Below are 24384 nucleotides of genomic sequence, written 5' to 3' on the forward strand. Positions count from 1 at the left end.
TTACATTTTTATTGTATTTTATTTTAAGAAAATTGATATCCTTAAATAATGACAAGTGAAAAATAAAAATTCTAAAACTCTCACAAAAGACAAGTGTCAAAATGAAGAATGTGGCAAAAAAAAAAAAACTTTCGTTTATTAGAGAGGATGTCAAAAAATATTGTTATTTTCTATTACATGGATCTAGTAACATAGTGTCTTTGTTAGACCTACGATTGTGATGTTTTTGGTAGTCATTTCGGTTTTGTAATTATTTTGTGCAACCTATGCGTCGTTAAAATACTTTTCATGTAATGTAACTTTTATATGTCAATATGTGATAAGAATATAAGCAATAGCAAACTGTACTAGCAAATAAAGTGTAGTTTTGAAGACAAAAGACAACCATCCGAACTCATAGCGACTGAGATCTTAGCGAGCGTCCATCCGAGTATCACATCGATGATGGTGGTTTTAATGGAAATCAACATACCACTTTATGGTTGTTTTGTACCTAGAATGATCATATTTATCCACGTGTTTGGTCATCAGAAAAACACATAATGAGGCAATTGTTACCATAATTTGTGTGTGGTTTTCTTTTTATTTTATGATTTGTCTATATTTGACATGCTAGAAAATCTTCAAATTAAAGTTAAAAGACATCATTTCTTAACGATTTAACAAACAACATTTGCAAATTAAAATTGGAAATTACAAAATTGTCTTTATAAAAAGTTCAAATTTTGTTTAAATATTCTTTATGCAAAAAATCAAAATTTTAAATGTTAATTAAGAAAAAGAAATGTTTTTTTCAATATGTAAATCTCACGCTATACATATTGAAACACACACTTTAACTAATAGTCTTTTGGCTTGGGAAGTTCAAAGCCAAACAAATCGGTTAAGCTTTAGGGATGGTGATGTGGTGTTCTCAATACCCAAGAGTCTTGGGTCGATATCATGTGTTTCTATTTGGTTGATTAACTTCTTGATTTGTGATCCATAGTAAACCTGTCACAATAACGGATAAGCGTGAAAGTGATTAACATGTCACATAACATAATGAATGTCAATGAATCTTGTAAGTACCTCAGAATTTCAAAGAAATTGGATTTGGTAAAATGGTTACCTATCTAAATAACTCATTTTTGCGATTACGAAAAACATTTTCATAACTATAACTATAACTGAAATATTGATCCTAGTCTCGTTAAAATAATTGTGTTTGAGCATATATTTTATAAGGATAATAATTAAATCGCTAACTAAAATTTGAAATCTACTTTTATAAATTTTGTATGTTATGAATTTTTTGTTGTGAGGTCTCCTCAAAAAGGATAAGTTGAATATCATGAGCTATGTTCATTGGTTTTGAAACTTGAGAGTGGTGATCAAGTTTGTGAAGATGCTTCACGCAACTGAGGAACCTATTCATAGGGCTCCTTTAGCTATAAATGCATTAGGATTGTTAGAGACAAGTACGAAAAACATCTCAACGACTCAAATGATGTGGTGTGTCTCATGTTAGTCACCATGATTCTTGGGCTCTAAAAGATCTTGGAACATCTTAGTTACTTATGACATAATCAAGTAGCTTAACGACATGTTCCAGAGGGAGGTTAGGAAAAAGCAAATTTGATACCATGAAAGCCCTAATAGGATGTAAGATGTCGCAGGAAGGTAGCGTCAATGTCTACCTATTGAAAATAAATGTGTAAATTGACCAATTATGAAGGTAAGGCTTTCATCTAAGTTGGGAGCTAGTCATGGATTTTTTATCATTAACTTGTTGACTAGTTTATATGATGAGTTTGTCTTGAACTACAACACGAACAAAATGCATATGTCTATCTTGGTATTACATGGCATGTTGAAGACGATAGAGTTTAACATGGCCAAATCCAAACCCTACAACATTGCTACTCCCAATGGAAGCGCAATAGGAAACAGTCAAACTCTCCTAAGGGTAAGGCTAATTCTGAGATACCTCGATCTAGGAATCCTAATGAGGTATTTTGTTTCCACTACAAGGAAACTAGACATGGTAGGCTTAGCTATCAAAAAGAAATGAAGAAGCTAATGAAGCTTAAAGCCAAGGGGTCTCACCGTTCAGGTATATTTATGACTTCATAAACCTTTTATTTCTAATTCCTTAAGTATTGAACACAGGATACAATACTAACATTTGTAATAATGTGTAAGGAATAAACAGAAGAAAAAAGATGAGACCACTCATTGGGTTAAGTCAAAGTATGTACATAAATAAGATATTAAAGAGATTTAAGACACATGGCTCCAAAAGAGTTTACATCTACCGTCATGATTTAGGACTAAGCAAAGCTCAAAGTCACCATTCCATTGAGGAGCTGAATAAAAGGAGCAAAGTCCCATATGCTTCAGTTACGGATCGATCATGTGTTTCATGTTATGTACAAGGTGTAATGTGTTGTATACCTTGAACATGACGAGTCTATATCATGCCAATCCTAGTAAGACTCATTGGATGATATTCATGAACATTCTTAAACATTTGAGATGAACAAAAGGCATGTTTCTTTTTTACCCTTGGTAAGTGAGGAAGATCTCATTGTAAAGAGTTACATGATATTGACTTCCGAAATGATAAACACGATTCATGTTTGCGGTCAAGATTCATGTTCTTATTTAAATTAAAATATTATTAGCATAGTTGTGTTAAACGAGAGTTCTGAAACCTGTACACTTTAACTGATAGAATAATTATAATGTTATCGTAATATATATCTGAAGCGTTTATATTTATTAATGTATTATTGTACCCCATTTGCATGTTTATTTACTTCTCCGAATACTAGTTATTTACTAGAATCTATACTGGGAAACAAAATATTGAATGTTTTAGATTGGCATTATTACATGTATCACATTCATATCGATATCAAGAAAAAGGGGCATTCTAAATACACCATGTTAAAAACCATGGTCAAGTCAAAACCACTAAAATAAAAGTTAAAAGTATAAAAATATTATATTAATAATGTATTAATCATGAAGGGTGAAACACGAATGACAAGTTATAATTACACCCACAACTTTTAAAATCATTTTCACTTTTCTGTTAAAAATAATTAATTTTGATATTAACATTTATCATTATATAATTTCAATTTTTATGTAACAGTACAAGTTCACAAAGCTTAAGATAGTGTAATACACCTTATTTTTGTACACATTTTGTTTATAGTATAATATTTAAATAAAATTTCTTATAATAAATTTTATTTTGTTATAAACTATCAGTGATCTTTTTATTTATACATGATTAGTTTTATATTACTATTTTGCGTTTATTTCCTCTATTGAATAAGCGTATTAATCTTCGATTATTTTTTAAGCGATATGCAGTGATATTGGCTTCACCTAGTTAATTAATTTCTACATAAATAATTAGTAAAATTATGATATTGTTTATATCGATGATGCCTAGTAATTTTTTCTTTTATTGTAGTTAATGTCAATCAAAAAAAATATTAAAAAAACATAATTATAACTATTTAAGGCCAAACACAACTACAATAAATAAATTTTTGCATTTTTATTTACCATTGTTTTGTCGAACACTGATATATTTTAATTTTACTAAAAATTTATTAAAATTAACAATAAAATATTGTTAAGGGCAGGATCCTTGAATCATATTCAGAATCTTTAAATATTTTTGAAGCCTCATGATCCTTAAACATATCCCAAAATGTTGACTATTACCACTAATATTTCTAGCATTTGTAACAGTTATATGTTTTTTTTCTTCACTGTCAGAACTAGTCAACACAAAATCCATTCCTAAGAGTTATAAAATCATAGATATAGGCTAGCTCATTTTAGCCAATGGTAAGATCCCTGGAGCGGTTCTAAACACAAACAACAACTTAATGGACGATAAATATAAATATAGTTATATGATTTTTAATTTGATTGTTATGAAATTGATATACACCACAATAAAATGACAATAGATTATTATTAAAAATGTTAGATAACTTAAAGGATCATAAATATAAATATAGTTATATTATTTTGATTTGATTATAGTTAGATTTATTTATCAAAGAAATGTGAGTTATAATGTTTGTTCTATTAAGTTGTGAACATAACCAGAAAATATCACCGAATTTGTTGTTAGTCTAACGTTGATCCGACGACAGGTGACAACTGTTTGTAAACTAGGAAATAAGATATTTTTTTATATAATATTAATGTTTGATTTGTCTAAAATATTTTTAATTAAAAAAAATAATATATATATATATATATATATATATATATATATATATATATATATATATATATATATATATATATTGTGGGGGATTCTAAAGACATTATATATTTCATAGATTAAAAAATAAAAAATAAGAAAAAAAAAAACGGCGTTAAGATGTAGATTTATATATAACACTGATTGTACTAAAAAATAAAAAGGAAAATCGCAAATATTAGGCAAAATAAAGTTTTAAATGTTGTGTAATTTAATAAGTTATGAAATATGCAATAATGATTATAAAGGTCATATAAATATGGGTTTGAAAAGTGAAAGTGATTTTCACTTTATGAAATATGGTTTTGACCTTTAAATCCGGCTGTGAATAACAACCCCCCAAGAAAAAATGGGTATTTGGTTGTCATACCATATGCTACTTTTGGAGTGATGTTATACAATCATTGTATCATGTGCAAGTAGGAGTCTGTTAGAAATATGCACACCGACACAACAAGATGGTAACACTACTAATAACACATAGGAATATTGGGTTGCACATCTAAAATAGCAAGAATAATAAATATGAGGATTTTTTTGTTATTCATCATTGATGGTTTAATTATAAACTATAAAAAAGGAACTTTACTAGAAAATAGGGATATTTGAATTATGAGTATATAATTATGTATTTAATTAATTGATAATTATGTCATTATTCAAACTGAATTTCTTCTTGATCAGGTACGATTAGGGTAAGCTTATATAAAGCTTCCCTATCAAGCTCACTCATATTTGAATGTCTCTCCTCCATCCTTCTCACCTTTACCGACACCTAGAAACTCCAGCTAGGGTTTTGTCTTTCTTGGACAACAAGAAATCGATATGTATATCTCTTTTGTAGTCTATATAAGCAAGGCAAGGGCAAGGATATTATCAAGCTATTGGCATTGACTACCACATAAGGGTGTGAAATGATAGAGGAATTCTACTTTAGAGTCTCAAGAACATCCAAGACAAAGTACACAATTCGTAATTTCTTCATGTAGCTTCTTTTGTTGCAAGTTATCAGTGAGCACGAATCCTTGGAAGAACATGATGAGTTTTATTGTTAATTCTTCTAATTCTTACTATGACTTTATGTATTTGAATATACATCATAATCCAACAAATAGAACTTTATTATGTTTCCAATGCTTTTCTAGAATACCCCACTGAGAGTATTATTCAAAGGTTACTACTAGCCATGACAATAAACTTCCCTAGACAATGATGGACCGTTCTCATCAAATTGGTCTATGAAACAACCAAAATTTTATGATTTAAAGTTTTGTGCATAAAGATCATGGAATTCTTCCGGTGAATTTATTTTTTGTAATCTCAAAACCATTAAATGTCTATTTTTTTCTCCAATTCATTCGGGTATATTGGTAGAGAATTGATTATCACTCAAATGAATGATATTAAATCTAGTAAATTCCTAAACTTCACAGGGAAGTTCACGAATAAAGTTAATGTCATTCAAATTCAGTGGATGTAATCATGGTAGCTAATATTTGCAAATTTTCAAGGAACTTTTAGTTATCAATGATTATGTAACATCCTCCAAATGTGCCTAGAATTTTTTCCCTTTTTAGTGAATACTATTTTTTAGGAATAAAAAATAAAAATAAATAATAATAACAATAATATAAACTTCATATAACTAGTAAATATATAAATTTGAGGAGACAAAAGTTAAATTTAACATATATATAATTGTTAAATTTGACAAATTGTAGAAAGTTAAGTTTGACCAAGAGTTGACTCACTTACTTGGTACTTAGAATAAAAATATCAAAAATGGTAGGAAATGACAAAATATGGAAATACTCAAAGTCTAGTTGCAACATTTATAAGATGGTGGCCGATTAACAAGATGTATAAGTCAAGTGGCCAATTTAGGATAAGTAGAACTTGTATTAGGACCCCAACTCCCCATTCCCCCTTTTCATTATTCTTCATCACATTTGGGAGCTAGAGAAGGGAGACATAACAATTTCAAGGATTTAACCTACTAATATTGGACGTAAAGAGTTTTAAGTAAAATCAAATCTTGATTGGAAGTTTCCTAGTGTTGCAAGGTACAATTCTTCTCAAAAACCAATTTATGCTTAAACTAGGGTTTGGGTAGGGAGAGATAATCCAAATTTTTTTGGATGACTTCAACTAGGGTTTGTTTTCTAATCCATTCTGCGATATTCTACACGGTCGTAGGCTCAAAACATCATTCCTATTAATGAACATGAGTTTAAATCCAACCATGAACCCTACTGATAGAGGTAATTGAGTTCATGAGCAAGCAATTGATTGAGATCTATGATCATATGGTGAATTTGATGTATTGATCCCAAGGTAGATGCCCAAACTCATGAAATTTGTGAATTTGATGTGTTGATCCCAAGGTAGATGCCCAAATTCATGAAATTTGAAGATTTAGGGTTTTAAACATGACAAATGGTCATTCCAAGGTTTGTATTATCGAACAAGGGTACAAGCAACCCTTATGAGTAAATCTATGTCCATGGAATTTATTTGGATTCACTAGGAAATGGACATGATCTTAAATGAAAAGGAAAATCTATGAATCCAAATTGATTCAATATAATATTTTGGTGTTTGGTCATTTTGGGAACTTTTGTTCCACTCGGCACCCTCAGATCACGAAGGCCAACTTTCGTCCCTACTCTACAGGTGGATCTTAAAATCAAGCTCCCTTTTTCCTTTGCACTCAAGGGAAAATTTTCGTCGGGCCGAGGAAACCTTTGCACGCCTTAGTTACTTTTGGAGAGGCCTACACCCCATAGAAACTGTCTACCTTAGACAGTCCATTGGCCCGATCGTCTAGACACAAGGTTAGAATTCTAGGTCTTCCGGATAAAGAAAGAGCATTAGTAAAAAATGACAATTCAAATCAAGATTTCTTTGGTACCCTATATAAAAATAGATTTGAAATACACTAAAGAAATGTTATATCGGCCTATTTGTTTTCTTGTAGTTGGATCTCCAACTTTTTGGAACGCTCCAAATTCTACTTAGCATCCAAATATGAAATCGAAATTGAGGACTTCATAGTTGAAATGAAGGACCTACAACCATATGGGATAGATTACAAGCATAAATTGTGTATCACAGCTAGTTAACATATCGATTCATACATGATGGATGTCATTACTTTTGGTCAATCATGGATATTTGTGCAAAAAGGCTCCATAACCCCTCTAGATAGAGCCTTGGGTAATATCAACATTTGGAAATGTATTAATTTGGGTTCAATGATTAACCGGGGAAATGATGAAGTGCTTAATACATGTTAGACATGATATTAGTCCCAAAAATTTAGTACAACTTTTTGAACAAAGGACCAAAAGTAACTAGGTGAAAGTACAATGGAATAATGACGTCATTTGCATGTTTGAGTTGTGTGCAAGATGCACACAGAATGTGTGAATCTGAAGCCTAAATTCACATGGCTCGTGTATTAGACTTAGGGGTGAGCAACAGAACAGGTACCCGCTATCGCAACCGAAATCGCCTCTCCGGTTCCTAAAGTTTTCGAACCACCTTAAGCGGTTCAATTTTGGTTCTCATTTTTCCAGAACCACTACCCGTTGGGCACTCGCGGGACCGGTATGTGTGTGTGTGTATATACATACACACATGTTATTTTGATATTGAGACATGTTGATAATCATTTTCCTTTGCCTTTTAATTGAATAACAAGTAATTTACGTTTTATTAGATACGAAGTTCGCAAATTTTGTTTTTAAGCAGATAATTAAGAAAAAGATATATAATAGGCTATATATACATATAAAAAACATATGATAGGTATATTGTTATATTGTTGTGTAGGTGAATAAGTAGTAAACTTCTTTTGTTTGTAATTACCGTCCCAAGTTGCTTGATATACAAAAAGTTTGTGAGTTCTCATATCAACAAAGATGGTGTGCGTCCCACATCGTCCGGTGGTAAGAACACCGGTGGCTTTCTTACTTTATAAAATAAGAGGAAGCTTGCTTGTTTCTTACAAGTTTCACAAATGGCCCAATATCAGGTGGGTTGCTTTGAAAAGGCTTTATGTCGAGTTTAAAGAGTTTATTCTAAAACTTGTTTTGTAAACAATTTGAACTAAACCTGTTAAATGATGATTTGTTGTTTGAACTGTTATGAGATTGAGATTGATTGAGTATTGATTTTCACTAGTTACTAGAATTTTTAAACTGGATACCCGATAGCGGAACCGGTACTGGCGGGTTTAAGACCGCTTTCAAAATTCAACGAACCGGTGTAATTGGTTTCGGTTCCAACACTTCAAGAACTGCCGGTTCCGATTTCGGTTCCGAATCCATGCAATTAGTCTTTATACAATGAATATATGTTAGGAAAAAAGGTTATTTGACGTAGGTTATGAGATGATCAGTAACGGAATTTTGGTCTTTTAGTAATCCATGTTTGAAATCCATATGTGTTGACTACTTGACTAAAGGGCATTCATCTTGGAAGGTGTTGTTACGTTGCTAAGATATCAAGGTGAGTTTGTCGAGAGCACAAGTCCTCATATTATTCACACCTGATGTTTGATTTTCCGTTTGAAGTATGCTTTGTCTATATATATATATATATATATATATATATATATATATATATATATATATATATATATATATATATATCGGAAATTGATTTCATTAATAATGCGTATTGTTTACTTATTTGCTATGTGTGTACCAATAATCATTTTTTTATGTTTCTTGCTTCTATAAACTATATACATAATTTTGAAATGATTTTGAACATCTTACTTGTTGTGTACATGCTCGGATGGGTGGACTAAGAGATCTTGGGTACCCATATTGATAGTAAGTCATGTTAGCCGTTGTGAGTAGATTTCTAGATAATCTTCATTTGCACAAGTATGGATCACAACCCTTTGTTTGACCTAGTGGGATGTTTCACTAGTGCCTAGTATCATGAGCAAAAAGGGAGGGTTACTTATGAGCTCTATTATTAACCATCAGTTTTGGTAAGTTTGGACTTGATGAGAATGGAAAGGAATGGTTGCATGCATTGCATATTATATTGTGTTTTATTTCGCATTTACCCTTTTGGAGGTTTGATATGAGTTTGTAAATATTTGCTAAACAATGTTTAGCCTTTTAGATATGTTTGGATCTATGAGTTATATAATACCCTTATGTTTTGGTTTGGATACTTCGAACCTTAATTTAATTTGTTTAGGATACTTTTAAAATATCCTTTGTTTTGGATTATGGAATAAAATTTTCTTGTTATAGTCTATCATTAGTAAGCCATTGACATCGGATTTGGTTATTACTTTTTATGGATAAGATTTTTGAATTTTTAAACTCTTGATTTTGATTTATGGATTTTATATCTTTCGAATCGAATACAGGTAAATCTACCCTTTCCCTTGGTTATTTGAGTCGTATTTCTCTATCCTTTGGTTTATTGATACTTATGGAATTTAATGATTTTATATTAAATTTAAAGGTTTGATTCGAATAAGTTAGGTAGCTATCTTGTTACTCAAAATCAAATATAGGTAAATCTACCCAAGTATAGAACTCACTCCCAAAAGCTTGTTTGTAGGAGGGACACCTGGACTTATAAGCTACCCACTTAATTTAATTTCGACCAATGTGGAATCATAACAATACCCCACTCTTTGAAGAGTCAACGTCCATGGCTACGTTGGAAACGGTTGGCACCCTTTTTCGGGCCCAAACCACTATTTTGTAGGCCACCACTGCACATGTTGGAACCATCAATAGATGGAGAACTTAAGTGTAGAACTTAAGTTCATATCCATTATGATCATTCTAAAGTTTGTTACCTAAATTAGACTTTTAGTTAAAACTTCGTATAGTGGTTATTTTTTATTTCCAGTCTTGTTGAGTTCAATAACAATTATGTTTTGTTATTCAATCTTCTGTACATTTTATGTGTTTTGGTGTTTTTATCATATTTACATTGTTGATTTCCACTTGTTGCAGTTAACTCCTCTTAGTTTTGAAGTTGGAGATTGTTATTTGAATTCGCAACAGAAAGTGTATGTTGCTCATATTGTTTCCATTGGCTTCATTATCTTCATCCACATCATCTTTGATCTTTTTTGTTCTTTTGGGAAAGGAACTTTAGCATTATTATTGATTTTCTTTGAGCAAATTGACTTGGATTTGTACAAAGAAAATACTATGAAACGGGCTAATGAATATGTTTTAAACAAACATTCGGATGATGGCAAAAATAAATCAGAGTACCTTTCACCAAACGAGGGAAGAGAAGAAACATATGGCTCTGTTGGAAAATGGTGATGTTTCAAAGTTTTACACCAAAACCTGCATCTAGCAATCAATATAGTACTAGTCAATGGATCATTATTGCAAGATGATTTATCATTTGCACAACTTTCATTCATTTACCAATTCATACTTACAGTTTTTCTTTCTTTCATCATGGTTACACTACAAGATGTTTTTAATCACAGGGTGGTTTGTGGGAAACTTAATGCTATGAACACAACTATGAGAAACTAGTTTGCAAACTGTTTACCCGGTCTAAAATGATGGTTATCCTATGAGAGTGATGGCCAAAAACTTTTTGGTAAAATAGCAGCTAATGCACGTGCATATGTTGGTGGGAGGTTTCTCAAGATTGGATGCATTTCTCTACCAAAAAGTGATAATAAGTGAGAGAGAGCCCCTCCTATTTGAATTTTAACTTCACGTGTTTCGAGTGGTGACATGGCTGCTTCTGCAAATACCATAACCAAATCTGGAACTAGCTCAAGGATCTGTTTCAATAGTTGGTAGTATGATTATTTTCTTAGTTTATATGTATATTGTGAGTGGAAGGAAAACACATTTTAAAAAAGTACCTGTTGGTTGGATGAGAAAATAAGGTTGCAAATGCAGTTATAAACAGGGATGGATTCCTCATAATCTTTTTTTAAAGGAAGAACTTTGAGGAGTATAGGGAGGACCCGATATAGTGGGACGGAGTTTTGGTGGGCCATAATAATCTTTGCAACTGCACCTGCTGCATTGTCCCTTACTGCATGGTCTTTCTCAGATTCTTCAAACAATAGAAAGAGGCATGGCAACACATCATCCAAGTATCTGATGAATAAGTGAAAGCATCAACTGAAAGATTTAACATAAAAAAACTTTAAAAGTAGTAGAATCAAAAAATATTTATAAAGGATACTTAAGACCATATTCGCCACCATTCTTGCACATTTCTCCAACACAAAATGCAGCATTCCTCCTATTGGTTGCTGATGGTGAATCTAATTCTCTAAGTACCAATGGCATCAACGTCTGGAAATGGATCCGATATTCAATTTATTACATTTTACGGAAACAAAAAAAATCAAGATTAGCCAAAAAAAGATTACATTTACATAGGTAGAAAATGTAGTGCCCATATGCTGAGCAACTTCAGCCAGACATGCAACCACGATTGTCCTATCTTGTGGTGAGTATGATTCTTTCTGCAAGACCCCAATAAGTTTTGAGAAAAGAGTAAAGTTTCAAAAAAATTTGGAAAAGCTCACCAAGAAATCCATTAGTGGATCAAACAGAGGTTCAAAGAAAGGTGCAAATTCGGAACCCATGGCCTTGGAAAAAGCAAGAAGAAGATCTGTAATAGCATCCAAGAGCATTTCACTATGTCCATGATCATCATCTTCGATATCAATGCCAGATTTTACTTTCTGACATACTGAGTTTTTCCACAGCAATGCCAGAGTTGACTCCACAAGCTGATGCATGTCTGAGTTTTAAAATTTAAAACAAATGAGAATGAGGACATTTGAGAAGTTAGTAAATCTAAAAACAATTAGTGTAAGAAACTCATAAAAAGAAATTAAATAATAAAACTTCTTACGAGATTCAACTGCAACATATCCAAAATCCTTGGTGATATGTGCTACACTCATGCAAGCTTGAGCAACCACATCCTTGTCATCATCTTCATTCATCGTCTTGATGTAAATTTTCATAATAGAATCTGGACATTTTGATACATTTTAAAAGATCAAGTAACTAAGAATTTCTTTCGTCTTTAAAAAAAATCATCACATAAAAATCCCACAAGGGATTCACAATAACGATATATGGACTTACCAAGAATTTGTTTTGTCTGTGATTCCCCATCCTGTAAAGGTGAATGTAAGCATTAGATGGTCAAAGGTCAAAATATTGCATCATAAGATGGCTTATTATTCCAATGCCATATGTAGACAAATAAAATAGCTTCTTCATTCATATGCAAAAGAAAATAACTAAAATAACCAAAACCATTTCTAAAAAAGAATGATGGGTTATGAAGTACGCACTTACATCATGACATTGTAAGCATGCATGAGCAGCTGTTAGAGTATCTACAATCATAAAGCAACTGATTTTCAGAGATGGAAGAAACAACCATTCTTGAAGAGAATCATCATAGACTTACGTTTCAAACCAGTCATGGCCTGAAGTCGGACATTTTCATGGAAGTAGATGGAATGCTTCACCATAATCTTCAGGGTCTCTTCCAAATATCTTGAGGTAAATAGAAAATTACAGTTCTAACCTTCTAGATAGATTCTTGTTAATTATATTGACATAGTAATATAGAAATAAGTGAAAAGGATACGGGTCATAGGCATTCTTTGTATGAAAGGCAAGTAGACCAAGGGCTTGAGTTGCAGCAGCCTTTTCATCCAAAACACCAGTTCTTATATTGATATTTTGTACTCTTGGTTCATCTTGGGATTCATCATCAGAAGAAACTGTAGCAAATCCAATAAGATCTTCATCCTCATCAGAATCATCAACTTTATCAGCAAATCCATCATCAAGATTGCAAGAAGAGAATGCCAAAGGTACAACATATGGAAGATACTGTGTACAATATATCAAGTCACACATCAAAATTCAAAACATTTTTCAAACTTTTAGAAAATAATTCACAATTAATGATTACATACCTGAACCATTCCATCTTCCAAAATTTCTGCCACGATGCTAAAAAACCCATGAGTATACTCACGAAGTGTACTGCACTCCAGCCCATACCCCTAATATGTTAATAAGTCAAATCACTTCAGACTAGTAACGATGAATTATTTATGGAGATAATGATAGAGTTATTACGGAAATTGCAGCTTCAATAAAAAATGGTAAAACCGATTCCATTTTGTCCTTTCCTGCAATCATTGCAACTATCCCCACCAATTCAGTAGCCCTTGCTCGTGAACACAGGTCCTCTTCATTTGTAAGCACCATGAAAGTTTTCATCAGTTCCAAAACCCTTTCAACATAGGGGAGAAATGCTTTCTGGGTAGCAGATGCAACTGAACTAATCGCAGACTAGAAAAATTGAAAAGAAGTTTGATAAGTTCTTTGACAGATATAAGTAAAGCATGAAAGATGCATCATTACCAAACATGTTTCGTGTAACTTTTTTGGGCTATTTTGGAGAGCAACAAGTAGTTTCCCCATCAGAGGATCAATAAACAGGATGATTTCTTCACCCATGTTCTCACAAAATGATGCCAATGCATAGTATGATTTCTCCTGCAAAAAGAACTATGTTGTTGAGATTTGTTGAAAAATATTAGAAAAGAAATTTTGCCCACAATGGCAGAGTGTAAAAAGCTCGAGTAGGTTCCATGCATATAATAGGAATCATGGCCATGATGTCACTTAAGTTTTTTTGCTTTTTCTTTTATTCTCTTGTTGGTAAATCCTTGGAAATTATGGGAGTACTTGGGAGGATTGGTGTGAAAACGAGTGGTAACACTCGATTTTAAATTGTAACAATCAAAACAACAGTTGGCAAAAGGTTAAAAAAATTTATGTTTGTTTGTTTTATTCTTTGTTTATTTATTTGTTATATAGGACATGTCTAAATAGAATGGATTGTACTATGTTTGTCTTGGAGGGAGTGATGTCAACTAGACAAAAAATTTAATATTTTTTCCCTCCCAAAAGGGGGAAAACAAGGACTTGCTCTTGAATCTCAGTCTCTTGTTTGTGCAAAAAACATGATTTCCCTCCTCATCCTCAGCATCAAAAACATCCCTAGAAAGCTTGTTTAGTTGTATCCAGTTCTATGTAACAACTACAACCTCAAAACAGGTCAGATTTATCATCTTAATATACCTTCACATCATCAGATGCGTCTTGTAAGGACCTGAATATATGAGGGAGAACGGTTTCGTAACGAGATATAATTTCAGGCTGAAGATACTCGACAAATTGACCTAACGCGAAAGAAGCAGCTCCTCTTACAATCTCTTTAGGATCTCTTAAAGCCCCAAAGACAATATACAAAATGGCTTCAAGCTTTCCTTTTATCAACTCCAAACAACCCTCTGTGATCAACCCCAAAAGCATCATAGAAGCTTCTCGGAACTTTAGATCAACACTCTGACTGCTTTCAGAAGCAAACTCAAAAGCAAATGGAAAAACATGGTTTGATAACTTCACAGACATAGTATCAAGAACTTCTGCAACAGCTCGTTCTGCTGACATATCATCATTTTCGTCACTATTCGTTGCTTCTGTAAGCATGGGGCACATAATATGGAGGATTGGAACTATCAAATCCTGGTCCTTAAGAGAAGTGGATTGATATTTTGCAAGCCATGAAATAATTTGAATAGCCTGATACATGAAACATATGACTAAAATTAAATCATGTTGAATAAGGAAAAATATGTTCCTATTTGCCCCATTGAACAAAGACAATAATCTCACAAGAACTTGAGTGTGCTAGCTACTAACCTGATAACGAGTGGTGGATTCCAAATTTGAATTTGAGCAAACCTCAAGAGAGAAGTGAACTATGGCTTTCATTGATTCTCCAAGAAGGGGTGCTGGAAATTCAATCAAATCATCAAATATTTCGAAAGCAATTATGGCAATGTCTTCTTCTCCAGAAGCAAGGTATTGTCTTGAGACATGCAATATGCTTGGGATAAATTCGCAAAATTTAACCTGCAGTTATATCATAATTAAATTACTCTGAACATTACAAATGCAGGGAATATAAAGACTAACCACTTGAGATTCATCGTGAGTGGCCTCAAGAAAAGCTCCAACTGCCCTGTTCAATAAATAGAGTTTTCAAAATTCTTTACATTAGAAAACATATAATCTCAGTAGAAAGTTTGATATAAAATATTACTTGAGGGCAGCAACTCTAACACTTCTCATCTTATCATGTAGGCATTTGAGTAGAAGTAATTGAAAATCTGCAAAATATGGTCGAAATGAATCCCCAAGTGTCTCTGTTAAGGAGCTGAACAACATCAATGCCACCTGGCATCATGAAGACATATATATATATATATATATATATATATATATATATATATATATATATATATATATATATATATATATATACACTTTTAGTTTGTCCAAAATAAAACACATGCCACTGAATTGAATAGGTAATGTATAAAAAGAAGCACCTCTCTATGATCTTCTTGTGCACTTTGACTACAATAGAATATAAAGGGAAGAAGGTCTGGCCATTGCCCATGTGGAACTGTATACTTTGCAATGATACTTGCTGCATTTGCACTAGCTCGTCTCACAGATGAACTGACAATGCAAGATACCCATAAAAAACATTCAGCCTCTACTTTAGCATTATCAAAAACATGATTATCGGTACTATATTTTGAGTTGAATTCAAATTTTAGGCTTTCTATATAGTTCTGTTTGGATGGGTTTTGACTTAGGGAAACAATAACATAGTAGTTTCCCTAAGTTTTCTATATATACACGATCGTTGGTGATTTACATTGTATAAAAAGTTAAAAACGATATAACGAACGCTTATAAACAAGAAGTGTCTGACTTTGAAGTTTTCAGCATGCAGATCGTATTTCAAGATGTAGGAAGTCAAGTTATTACTTTATTACAGTTAGCTATGATAAAAATAAAAAAATTAATCGATGAAGGAAAATGAAGAATTACATCACCAAACATAATAAAATCCAAAAAAGAAATTCAGAAACAATAATAATTCTCATGCAACCTGTTTTCCGTTGCGATGCTTTCAATGAGAGATTGCATGACGAGCTGGCGAAGTTCAGGCAGAAGATTGGGCCAATGACCTTTGATCTTCTTACGGAGGAGAACGGCAGATAGCTGTCGGACATTAGGAGTCTTTGCAGTACGTATATGGTCGATAAGTACGGGAACCACCGTTGGATCCCTAACCATCCGCTTGATTTGGTCCTCCGCTTGCCGCCGCGCATCATCGTCCGGCATCAAGAATTGAAGTATCAGAAGCTCCAATGATTGCGCCATTGTTACGTACCTCCCTTGCTATCTTTCTCCCTCTATGTATATCTATATCGGAGAACAGCATTAGGTCTTCTACGAGGAAGATTCAGAAATGCAAATGAAACATTTTGCACCAGCGGCGAAACCCACCCCAAATCGACCACCTCTCGCAAAATTCGGTACTCTTGGATCCATGTAACAATGAATCCGTAGTTTAGAAGAGTAACCAACAACGGTGGTAAAGAGAAGGTAACCGGAGACGCAAAATGACGGCAAATCTCGCCCAAAAAACTCAGTCGCCGATGAGAGAAAATGGTCAGAGAGAGAAAGTAGAGAAAGCATGTGTATGTGTGTGTCCGTATGTGTTTTGAGCTTATTTCCTCCACATTTTGATTAAACCAGATGTTGGCCGCTTTTTTTGCAAGGCTTTTAAAATTTGAAAGAAGTAGCTAGATGTGGCTATAAGTATTATACAAGTGGCATTGCAATTTGCTTGAAAGATGGCGATGTGGATGGTATTGACGATTAGAGAAAAGAGACGTACAGAAAGACGTAGGTTGGGTTTGTAGCGGACGAGTGGCCTATTTTGATTTTAATAAACGGTATATAATAAATAGATTAAAAAATGAATGTTGATTGGTAAAATAGTCTTTCATGTAATGTGTTCAACGAAAAAATACGAAGCTAAAAATAAAAGTTATGGACGAAATGTGTAAATTACTCCAAATAATAGAGACCATTAATATAATCTACCATTTGTATTGTGATGATTATATATAACATTTTTTAGATATTAAACAAGTCATCTTTTGGATGATTGTAATTGGGTTTGGGTTTTCGATAATAAAAATTCCAATAGGTAACTTTAATATTTTAAGACAAAATTATAAAAATGGTACCTGTGGTTTGTCAAAATACAACGTTATGCATATTATGGTGGGTGGGACTTTGGGGGATATCATCGTTTGTTATGGATCATATTAATATTTTAAAATACATTTTTTTTATCTTTATAAAATAGAAGAATCAAATGCCATTACAATTAGAAGAATGCAATTCAACTGTTGTTCTACATATAAAATATTGTTGCCTTAACTGTCTATCTCTAGACCCTCTTTTACATCCATTTACCCAACCTTCTTTCAGACCTAGAAACTATTAAAGAAATCTAGAAAAATATATATATTCTAGCTTGATCTACTTAAAAATGATGAAATGAAACTAATTATACAATCATGAGATTACATTGTTCTAATAGGTAGGGATGATGCTTAAAATATGTATATAAAGGCTAGCTAAACAAATAAGGAATTTAGCATACGTTTGCTGCACAAATTAATGAATTAAGCTGAGAATGGCATAACAGTAGCAATTGAGCCTATGAGAAAAAATAGTGTCAATATCAGTTTTAATTCTCATTAAAAGAAGACAAATAAAAGAAATAAGTCGCACCTTTTCATTTCACTTATTTGCTTTTTGAAGTCACAGTGAGGTCTTTATTGTTGATGTAAGCAAGGACCTTAACTACCTGTAAAATCAAAGCCCATGTCATCACTATCTCATACCAACAATGTCAAATAAAAATAGTGGAGGCTACCTTATCCAAGTTTCTTCGATTGCTTAATCACTCAGCTTCTCCCTGCCCCCTTTTTCAGGATATTGTGACAGTTGTCACACAACCAACCACAATTTCATTACAAAAAATCTCAAATGCCTGTTTTAGGGCCTAAAGGAAAACAAAAAATAGGGTAATTTTTTTTCGTAATCAATACTGAAATAAACAACATGATAAAAAAGACGAAACTGACCTTGTGAAATAATGAATGATTCATGAAGCAATCTGTAACATATGCAATAAAGTTGTCATGCAACTCCATTATTTTCCTTACAAACAAATAAAAATCAACCATGTTTATATAACACATTTCGTGGGTAATCAATAACCTCTGTGTCATGTTTTGTTGGTTTGGAGGTTTCATATACTACTTGATTAACAAACTAAAAACTGCCATTAACCTGATATTGACACAAAATAGAAAATTAAGAGTTTAAAACTAATATCCAATACTTACAAATTACCTAAAAAAGGCAATATAATATGAAGGTTCTAGTATGGAGATTTGTAGAAAGTTTGACATATTTACCCCTGCTTTCTAGAACTGTAACTCAAACACGTACAAATCACAAACTACACATTATGAAGTTAAGTACATGCTCTGGGCTCCGAAGGAGAAAAAATAATTTTTTTTGCCAATATCGGGATAGAGACTTGGACCTTAACTCAAAATGACAACCATAAAGTAGAAGACAAAGTCAATTAGGAACAGAGTCTTCATTTCTGAGCACAATCATAAATCCATGGGATCACCCACTTTTTGCAATTAACCAAACTACAAAGTCAATATTTCTGGGTCAGTTGTGTCGATGTCCTGAAGTCATTTTGTCAAACATGTAACAGCTATGTAACACCTTGTTCTGAAAGTATTTGTTTAGGGATTTCAGAGCCCGATGCGAGGAGCATTTCGGTCTTTTATGGGTCTTGAAGTTTTAATTGAGAATTTTTACGCCGAGGTGTGTCGCTATGAGCGTAGGGCTTCTCGTCACCTTTCCATGGATATAAGGTTCGTCGGAAACGGACATCGGGTGAGGAAGTTATGGCACTTGTAAGTTAGTGGCATAAATGGTCCCTTATGGAGAAAAGTTGGAATGGAGGACCATGCATGAAAAATGGAAGCGCGCGGGTACGCCCAGCGTAAGCTGGGTTACGCCCAACATATAAAGGAGAATGATCGCGGGTATCATAGGCATATGCCCAGCGTACATGATGTAAGCCCAGCGTACGTCCAGAGTCCAGTAACCCTAAATGTAGGGTGTGCCACTATATAAGGAATGTTATACCCTCAAGTTTCAGCCTCCATTCCACCCTAAAGAGCTGCTACGAAACCCTAACCCTCCTTTGAGTGTTTTTGGAGCTTTGGAGGCCATTGGAGAGTATTCTTGTGTTGTAAAGCCATTTCCTCAAGCAAGTGAAGAACAAGGAAGGTGGTGGACTGAAGGAGGAGATATATATTTGGGGTTATTGCTTCATTTTAGACTTCTTGGAGGTATAAAGTTCATGAATTTACTTAAGGGTGCATAGATCTAGTTTTGGAGTCATTATGGGTCCCAAGATTGGACCTTTATGATGAAATCTCATTTTTGAGCCTAGGGTTGCCACCCTCAAGGCTAAAAGTATTCCATAAGCAGTAAAGTTTCGAACTTGCTAGTCCATTCATAGTCATGCATGAGATCTAGCCCTCTTCATGGAAGTAGAAGATCATTTTTGGAGTTTGAGTTGTTTGGGGCCAAGTAAAGTCACCAAGTTAGTGACTTTATGGATGAAGACATGGAAAAGGACCTGGATCTGAGTTGGTAGCCTCTGGAGTGGAGTATTAAGCACTTAATGGGAAAGTGTCATAAAAGGGGCAGTACGCCTAGCATACATTCAGGTACGCCCAACGTACGCACCATTTGCCTAGTATGCTCAGCGTACGTGAGTGTACGCCCCGCGTACTCTGGCAGTTTGGGCTTTGAGTTATTGGGCCTCGCTTTGGGCCATGTTTTGGACCTTGGGCCTTAGTGGGCCAGCAGAAGTCAGATGATATGGGTCAGGGAATATATTTTGGGCTTAGGGTAAGGCCCATTAAGGTATTTTTGACCAATGTAGCAAATTGGGCCATTAGTGGGCTTGGGAAGCTTACTTACTATTGGGCCTTGGTTTTGGGCATTATATTTGGACCAAGTTGGACTAGCGGTAGAATGGTCATTTTTCCCTAAGATGGATTATGTATTGGACTAAGTGATATTGGGTGTTGGTAGCTTGGGGAGCCGAAGGAGCAGCAGTTTGGGATATGGCAGAAAGCAGCTAGGGGGGATATCAGCAAGGTTTCAGCAGTGCAAGGTGAGTCTCCTCACTGTGTGAATGGGTCTAAGGCCACAATTTTGGCCCGTGTAGTTTAAGAGTAAGAAGACCCGGGGGTTAGCCTTAGGCACTATATGCTAGTATGTGATTCCGGATCAAGGTCCGATGTCGGGCGGGTGCCCGAGGAATGTTTGTATGATAGTTTATACTTGTTGTCTGTATGATACTCGTATGTGCCTAGTAGGGAGGTGAGTGTGGGCGAGGTCCTGTATCTCATCACTAGCAGAGTATGGACAAGGTTCCGTATCTCATTAGTAGCAGATGAGGGGCAAGGCCCGAGATAGGAAAGAGTTGAGTGTGGGTGGGGGCCCGTATCTCACTACCAGCAGGAGCATGGACGGGGTTCCATGACTCATTAGTAACAGGACACGGGCAAGGCCCATGATAGGCGGGGCCTTAGTACAAGAATACAGCAGAGTGTGTTTAGCTTAGGTGTTATGTGTCATGTTATATGTTTGTATGTGTTTAGCGGGCGAGACCCAGAGACAGGGGGGCCTAAAAGAAACAAATATGTATACCGAGCGGGGCTCGATGCCATGCGGGGCCTGATGCCAGGCGAGGCCTGATGCCGGAGTTAGTCCGATGTCGGGCAAGTCCCGATGCAGCGGGCGGGGGCCCAGTATGTGGTTGTATGTGGTATGTGGTAGGTTGGGGAACTCACTAAGCTCCGTGCTTACGGTTTTCAGTTTTGGTTTCAGGTACTTCCAGTTGTGGAGGGAAGAGCTCGGGGTGATCGCATGACACACACACCAAAGGAGTTTTAGCCTGGGATGTTTACACTGATAAAATAAAATAATGTTTTGGACATGATACTCTGATGTGATATGTTTTGTATGATGGTTGACACTGTTGGATTGTTTATTAAATTAAAAACGAAATTTTTGGTCATGATTTTTGGGTCGTTACAAGCTGGAAGTAGGCAGAAGAATTAACTTCAAACATCAAAAAGTTTTGTGAATGGAAAATAGAAGGAATTCCAAAATCTAAATTAATATATATATATATATATATATATATATATATATATATATATATATATATATATATATATAGAAAATACGTACATATGAAGAAAGTCGATCAATTTCTTTCTGAATCCCATAAACAGCTGAAAAATCTACATAAATCAAAAACAGAAAAGAAAAGGTTATGTTGAACTCCATTCACAATCTACATTTAATGAACTAATATTTTCTAGGGTTTTCTTGAAAATCAATTGGGTTTAGGCGGTGGAGGAAAGTAGAGGGATAGAGAAGGACCGGAGATGAAAAAGACGGTGGGAGAAAATTATTGAGGCGGTGGATAGACTTAAGTGTAAGTTTTCAAAAGTAAATTAGGTAAAAATGATCAAAGAGAAGTGGATAATACCTTAGGTTGGTGGTTGAAAGTAGTGGTGACCATTAGTTATGTTGGTGGCGGCGGCCGAGACCAGTGGTGGTAATGAGGTAGAATTTTCTTCCGTGTCTTCCTAAACATTGAATCAGGTCTGTCGACGAATAGAAGCAGAAACGAAACTGGGGAAAGGAAAATTCGGAAGTTGTTCGATCTTTCTTCTTGCCGTAGTTTACAGCACCCAAAAAAACGTATCATAAATACTGATGAAGTCTGAAGTGAATAAACAAATTAGAGTTGATGGCCTTTACCTGGAACGTCTAGACAAAACAGCGGCGATTAGGGATGACGTGGCTATACACTGGAGTCCGAAGTGCAGATGGAACCCACAGCAGCAGGTGGGTTCACGTCGGAGATCACCGGTGGTTCAGGTTTTGGGGGTGGACGTGGAGGTGAATGCGATTGATCATTTTTTCTGATGGAGCGTCGATGGTTCCTGGATTTAGGAGAAAGGCGGGTGAAGAAGAGAGATAGAAGCAGACCTTAGAGGAGAAGCGAAGTAGGAATAGTTGTTCTTGTATGTCGATTCTTTTAGAGAGAGATGGTGGGTTTTAGAGCCGATGGAAGCTTCTTGATGTGTATAGAAAGATGGAGCGGTGATGTTTAGAAAGATAGAGCGGTGGACATGTTGCTAATTTGTGTATGTTTTTTATTGGAAGTAGAAGCGGTGGACGGAGATGTGTACAAAAACTTTGTAGAGAATATCATTTACTACCCAAAAGTGAAAGTGAGCCAAATTATGAGATACCAGCATAAATCAAGGACAGATTCTGCCAAAAAACTCATAGTTCACTATTCCTAAGTTGAGACATTTTCAATATATATATATATATATATATATATATATATATATATATATATATATATATATATATATATAACGAAAACGTTAATACCTAAATAATAAATAAATTACAAAACAATTTTTTAATATAATTTTTTTTTAAAATAAAGCAAAATGTATTTTAACCGTATTATAAAAAGTAGTTTTTTACAAACAATTTGTATGTATTTTTATGTATTTATTTTATGTAAAATATATTTTTCTATGTCTCTAAGAAATATGTTTTCATATAAAAAATATGCTTTCGTAAAATATATTTTTTCATGTCTTTGAAATAATAATAATTAACACTACTCATTACATAAAAAAATATATAAATTATTTTGGGTCGTTAGTTCTAAAACCATTTTTTTGGTTATATGCAAGGTTGTAGAACTCGTTACTCGATACATGTTCGGCCGACTACCGAGTAGCGAGTACCCGGGAGTACTCGGATTTGGTAATTCATGTAGAAATATTTTTAGGGAAATTATATATGTCAAAATCATAAGTTGAAATCATATGTTGATTGAAGTATATAACAAAATTAGATATATACAATTACACAAAAACTGAAAAACACATAATTGTCTCAATTCGTGAATAATTACTGAAATTTAAGATATATATATATATATATATATATATATATATATATATATATATATATATAGATATATATATACAGTAATAATCACATGTGTGTGTGTGTTAAATAATAAATCATCAAGTATATTATACATATTACTCACCGAGTTGACCGAGTTTTACAACACTGCTCAGTTTACTTAAGGGTCGATCGGAGAGTACTCGGGATTCTATAACTCGCCTCGGTAAGGGCCGAGTAGCGAGTTCTCGGAGGAGTAATCGGCTAACTCGACGAGTTTTACAACACTGGTTATATGTATTAAAAACAACATAACAACGATTTTGTTATGTATCTAAACAATTTATACGGTTTCTTTTATGTCAAGAGTAGTATTAATTATCGTTATTTCAAAAAGATATATCATTATTTCTTTTCTTCTTCATTTTAACAATACGATTTTGAACTTCCGATTAAGATGAAATGCGTATTTAATACATATAACCGAAAAAGCAGTTTTAAAACTAGCCACCCAAAAGAATTTATACATTTTTTTGATGTCATGAGTAGTGTTAATTATTATTATTTCAAAGACATGAAAAAATATATTTTACGAAAATGTATTTTTTATATGAAAACATATAAAAATACATACAAATCGTTTGTAAAAAAACTACTTTTTTTATAATACCACTAAAATACATTTTCTTTTATTTAAAAAAAAATATGTGTAAAAAAATTGTTTTTTGTAATTTATTTATTATTTAGGTATTAACGTTTTGGTTATTATATAAAATAGTTTTCGGAAGATTTAAACAAATGAGCTTTCAGCTCAATTGGTAAGGGCCCTTGTAATATAAGGGGGTGGCAGTCCAGAGATTGAAACTCTTCCACCCTTCTTTAAGCCAATTATTTCATTTTTTCAAACAAACTTCGAAAATGGTTACCGTGGTTTATCAAATGTCACGAATTCAGTCCCTTTATTTTTGAAAAGACAAAAATGCCCTTAAAGATTCAGTCTCTAACGGCTCAATACTAACGGTGTTAGTA

At 33.7% G+C, this 24384-nt stretch overlaps 1 protein-coding gene across 7 annotated transcripts; it reads right to left on the bottom strand.

Moving 5' to 3' along the window:
- Positions 1–727: 727 nt before the first annotated feature.
- LOC145061735 (putative importin subunit beta-4) lies at positions 728–16979 on the bottom strand. Of its 7 annotated transcripts, none has more exons than XM_079009283.1 (21): positions 16322–16979; positions 15750–15882; positions 15461–15594; positions 15334–15379; positions 15058–15270; positions 14434–14937; positions 13711–13845; positions 13423–13638; positions 13257–13346; positions 12923–13170; positions 12740–12828; positions 12625–12665; positions 12409–12439; positions 12170–12292; positions 11838–12055; positions 11679–11774; positions 11489–11601; positions 11160–11400; positions 10835–11075; positions 10543–10626; positions 728–993 (listed from the first exon to the last, which is right to left on the bottom strand). In XM_079009283.1, the coding sequence occupies exons 1-19, from the start codon at positions 16594–16596 to the stop codon at positions 10857–10859; spliced, it is 3165 nt and encodes a 1054-aa protein (XP_078865409.1). In that variant the 5' UTR covers positions 16597–16979; the 3' UTR covers positions 728–993; positions 10543–10626; positions 10835–10856. The 7 variants fall into 7 exon arrangements, with proteins under 7 accessions (XP_078865409.1, XP_078865406.1, XP_078865407.1 ...); XM_079009280.1 differs by having other exon boundaries at positions 10543–10620; positions 10719–11075; XM_079009281.1 differs by having other exon boundaries at positions 10719–11075.
- Positions 16980–24384: the final 7405 nt, after the last annotated feature.

This window comes from Lactuca serriola, chromosome 7 (genome assembly GCF_051521515.1).
Source record: "Lactuca serriola cultivar US96UC23 chromosome 7, Lser_US96UC23_V15, whole genome shotgun sequence".
Taxonomy (NCBI): Eukaryota; Viridiplantae; Streptophyta; class Magnoliopsida; order Asterales; family Asteraceae; genus Lactuca; species Lactuca serriola.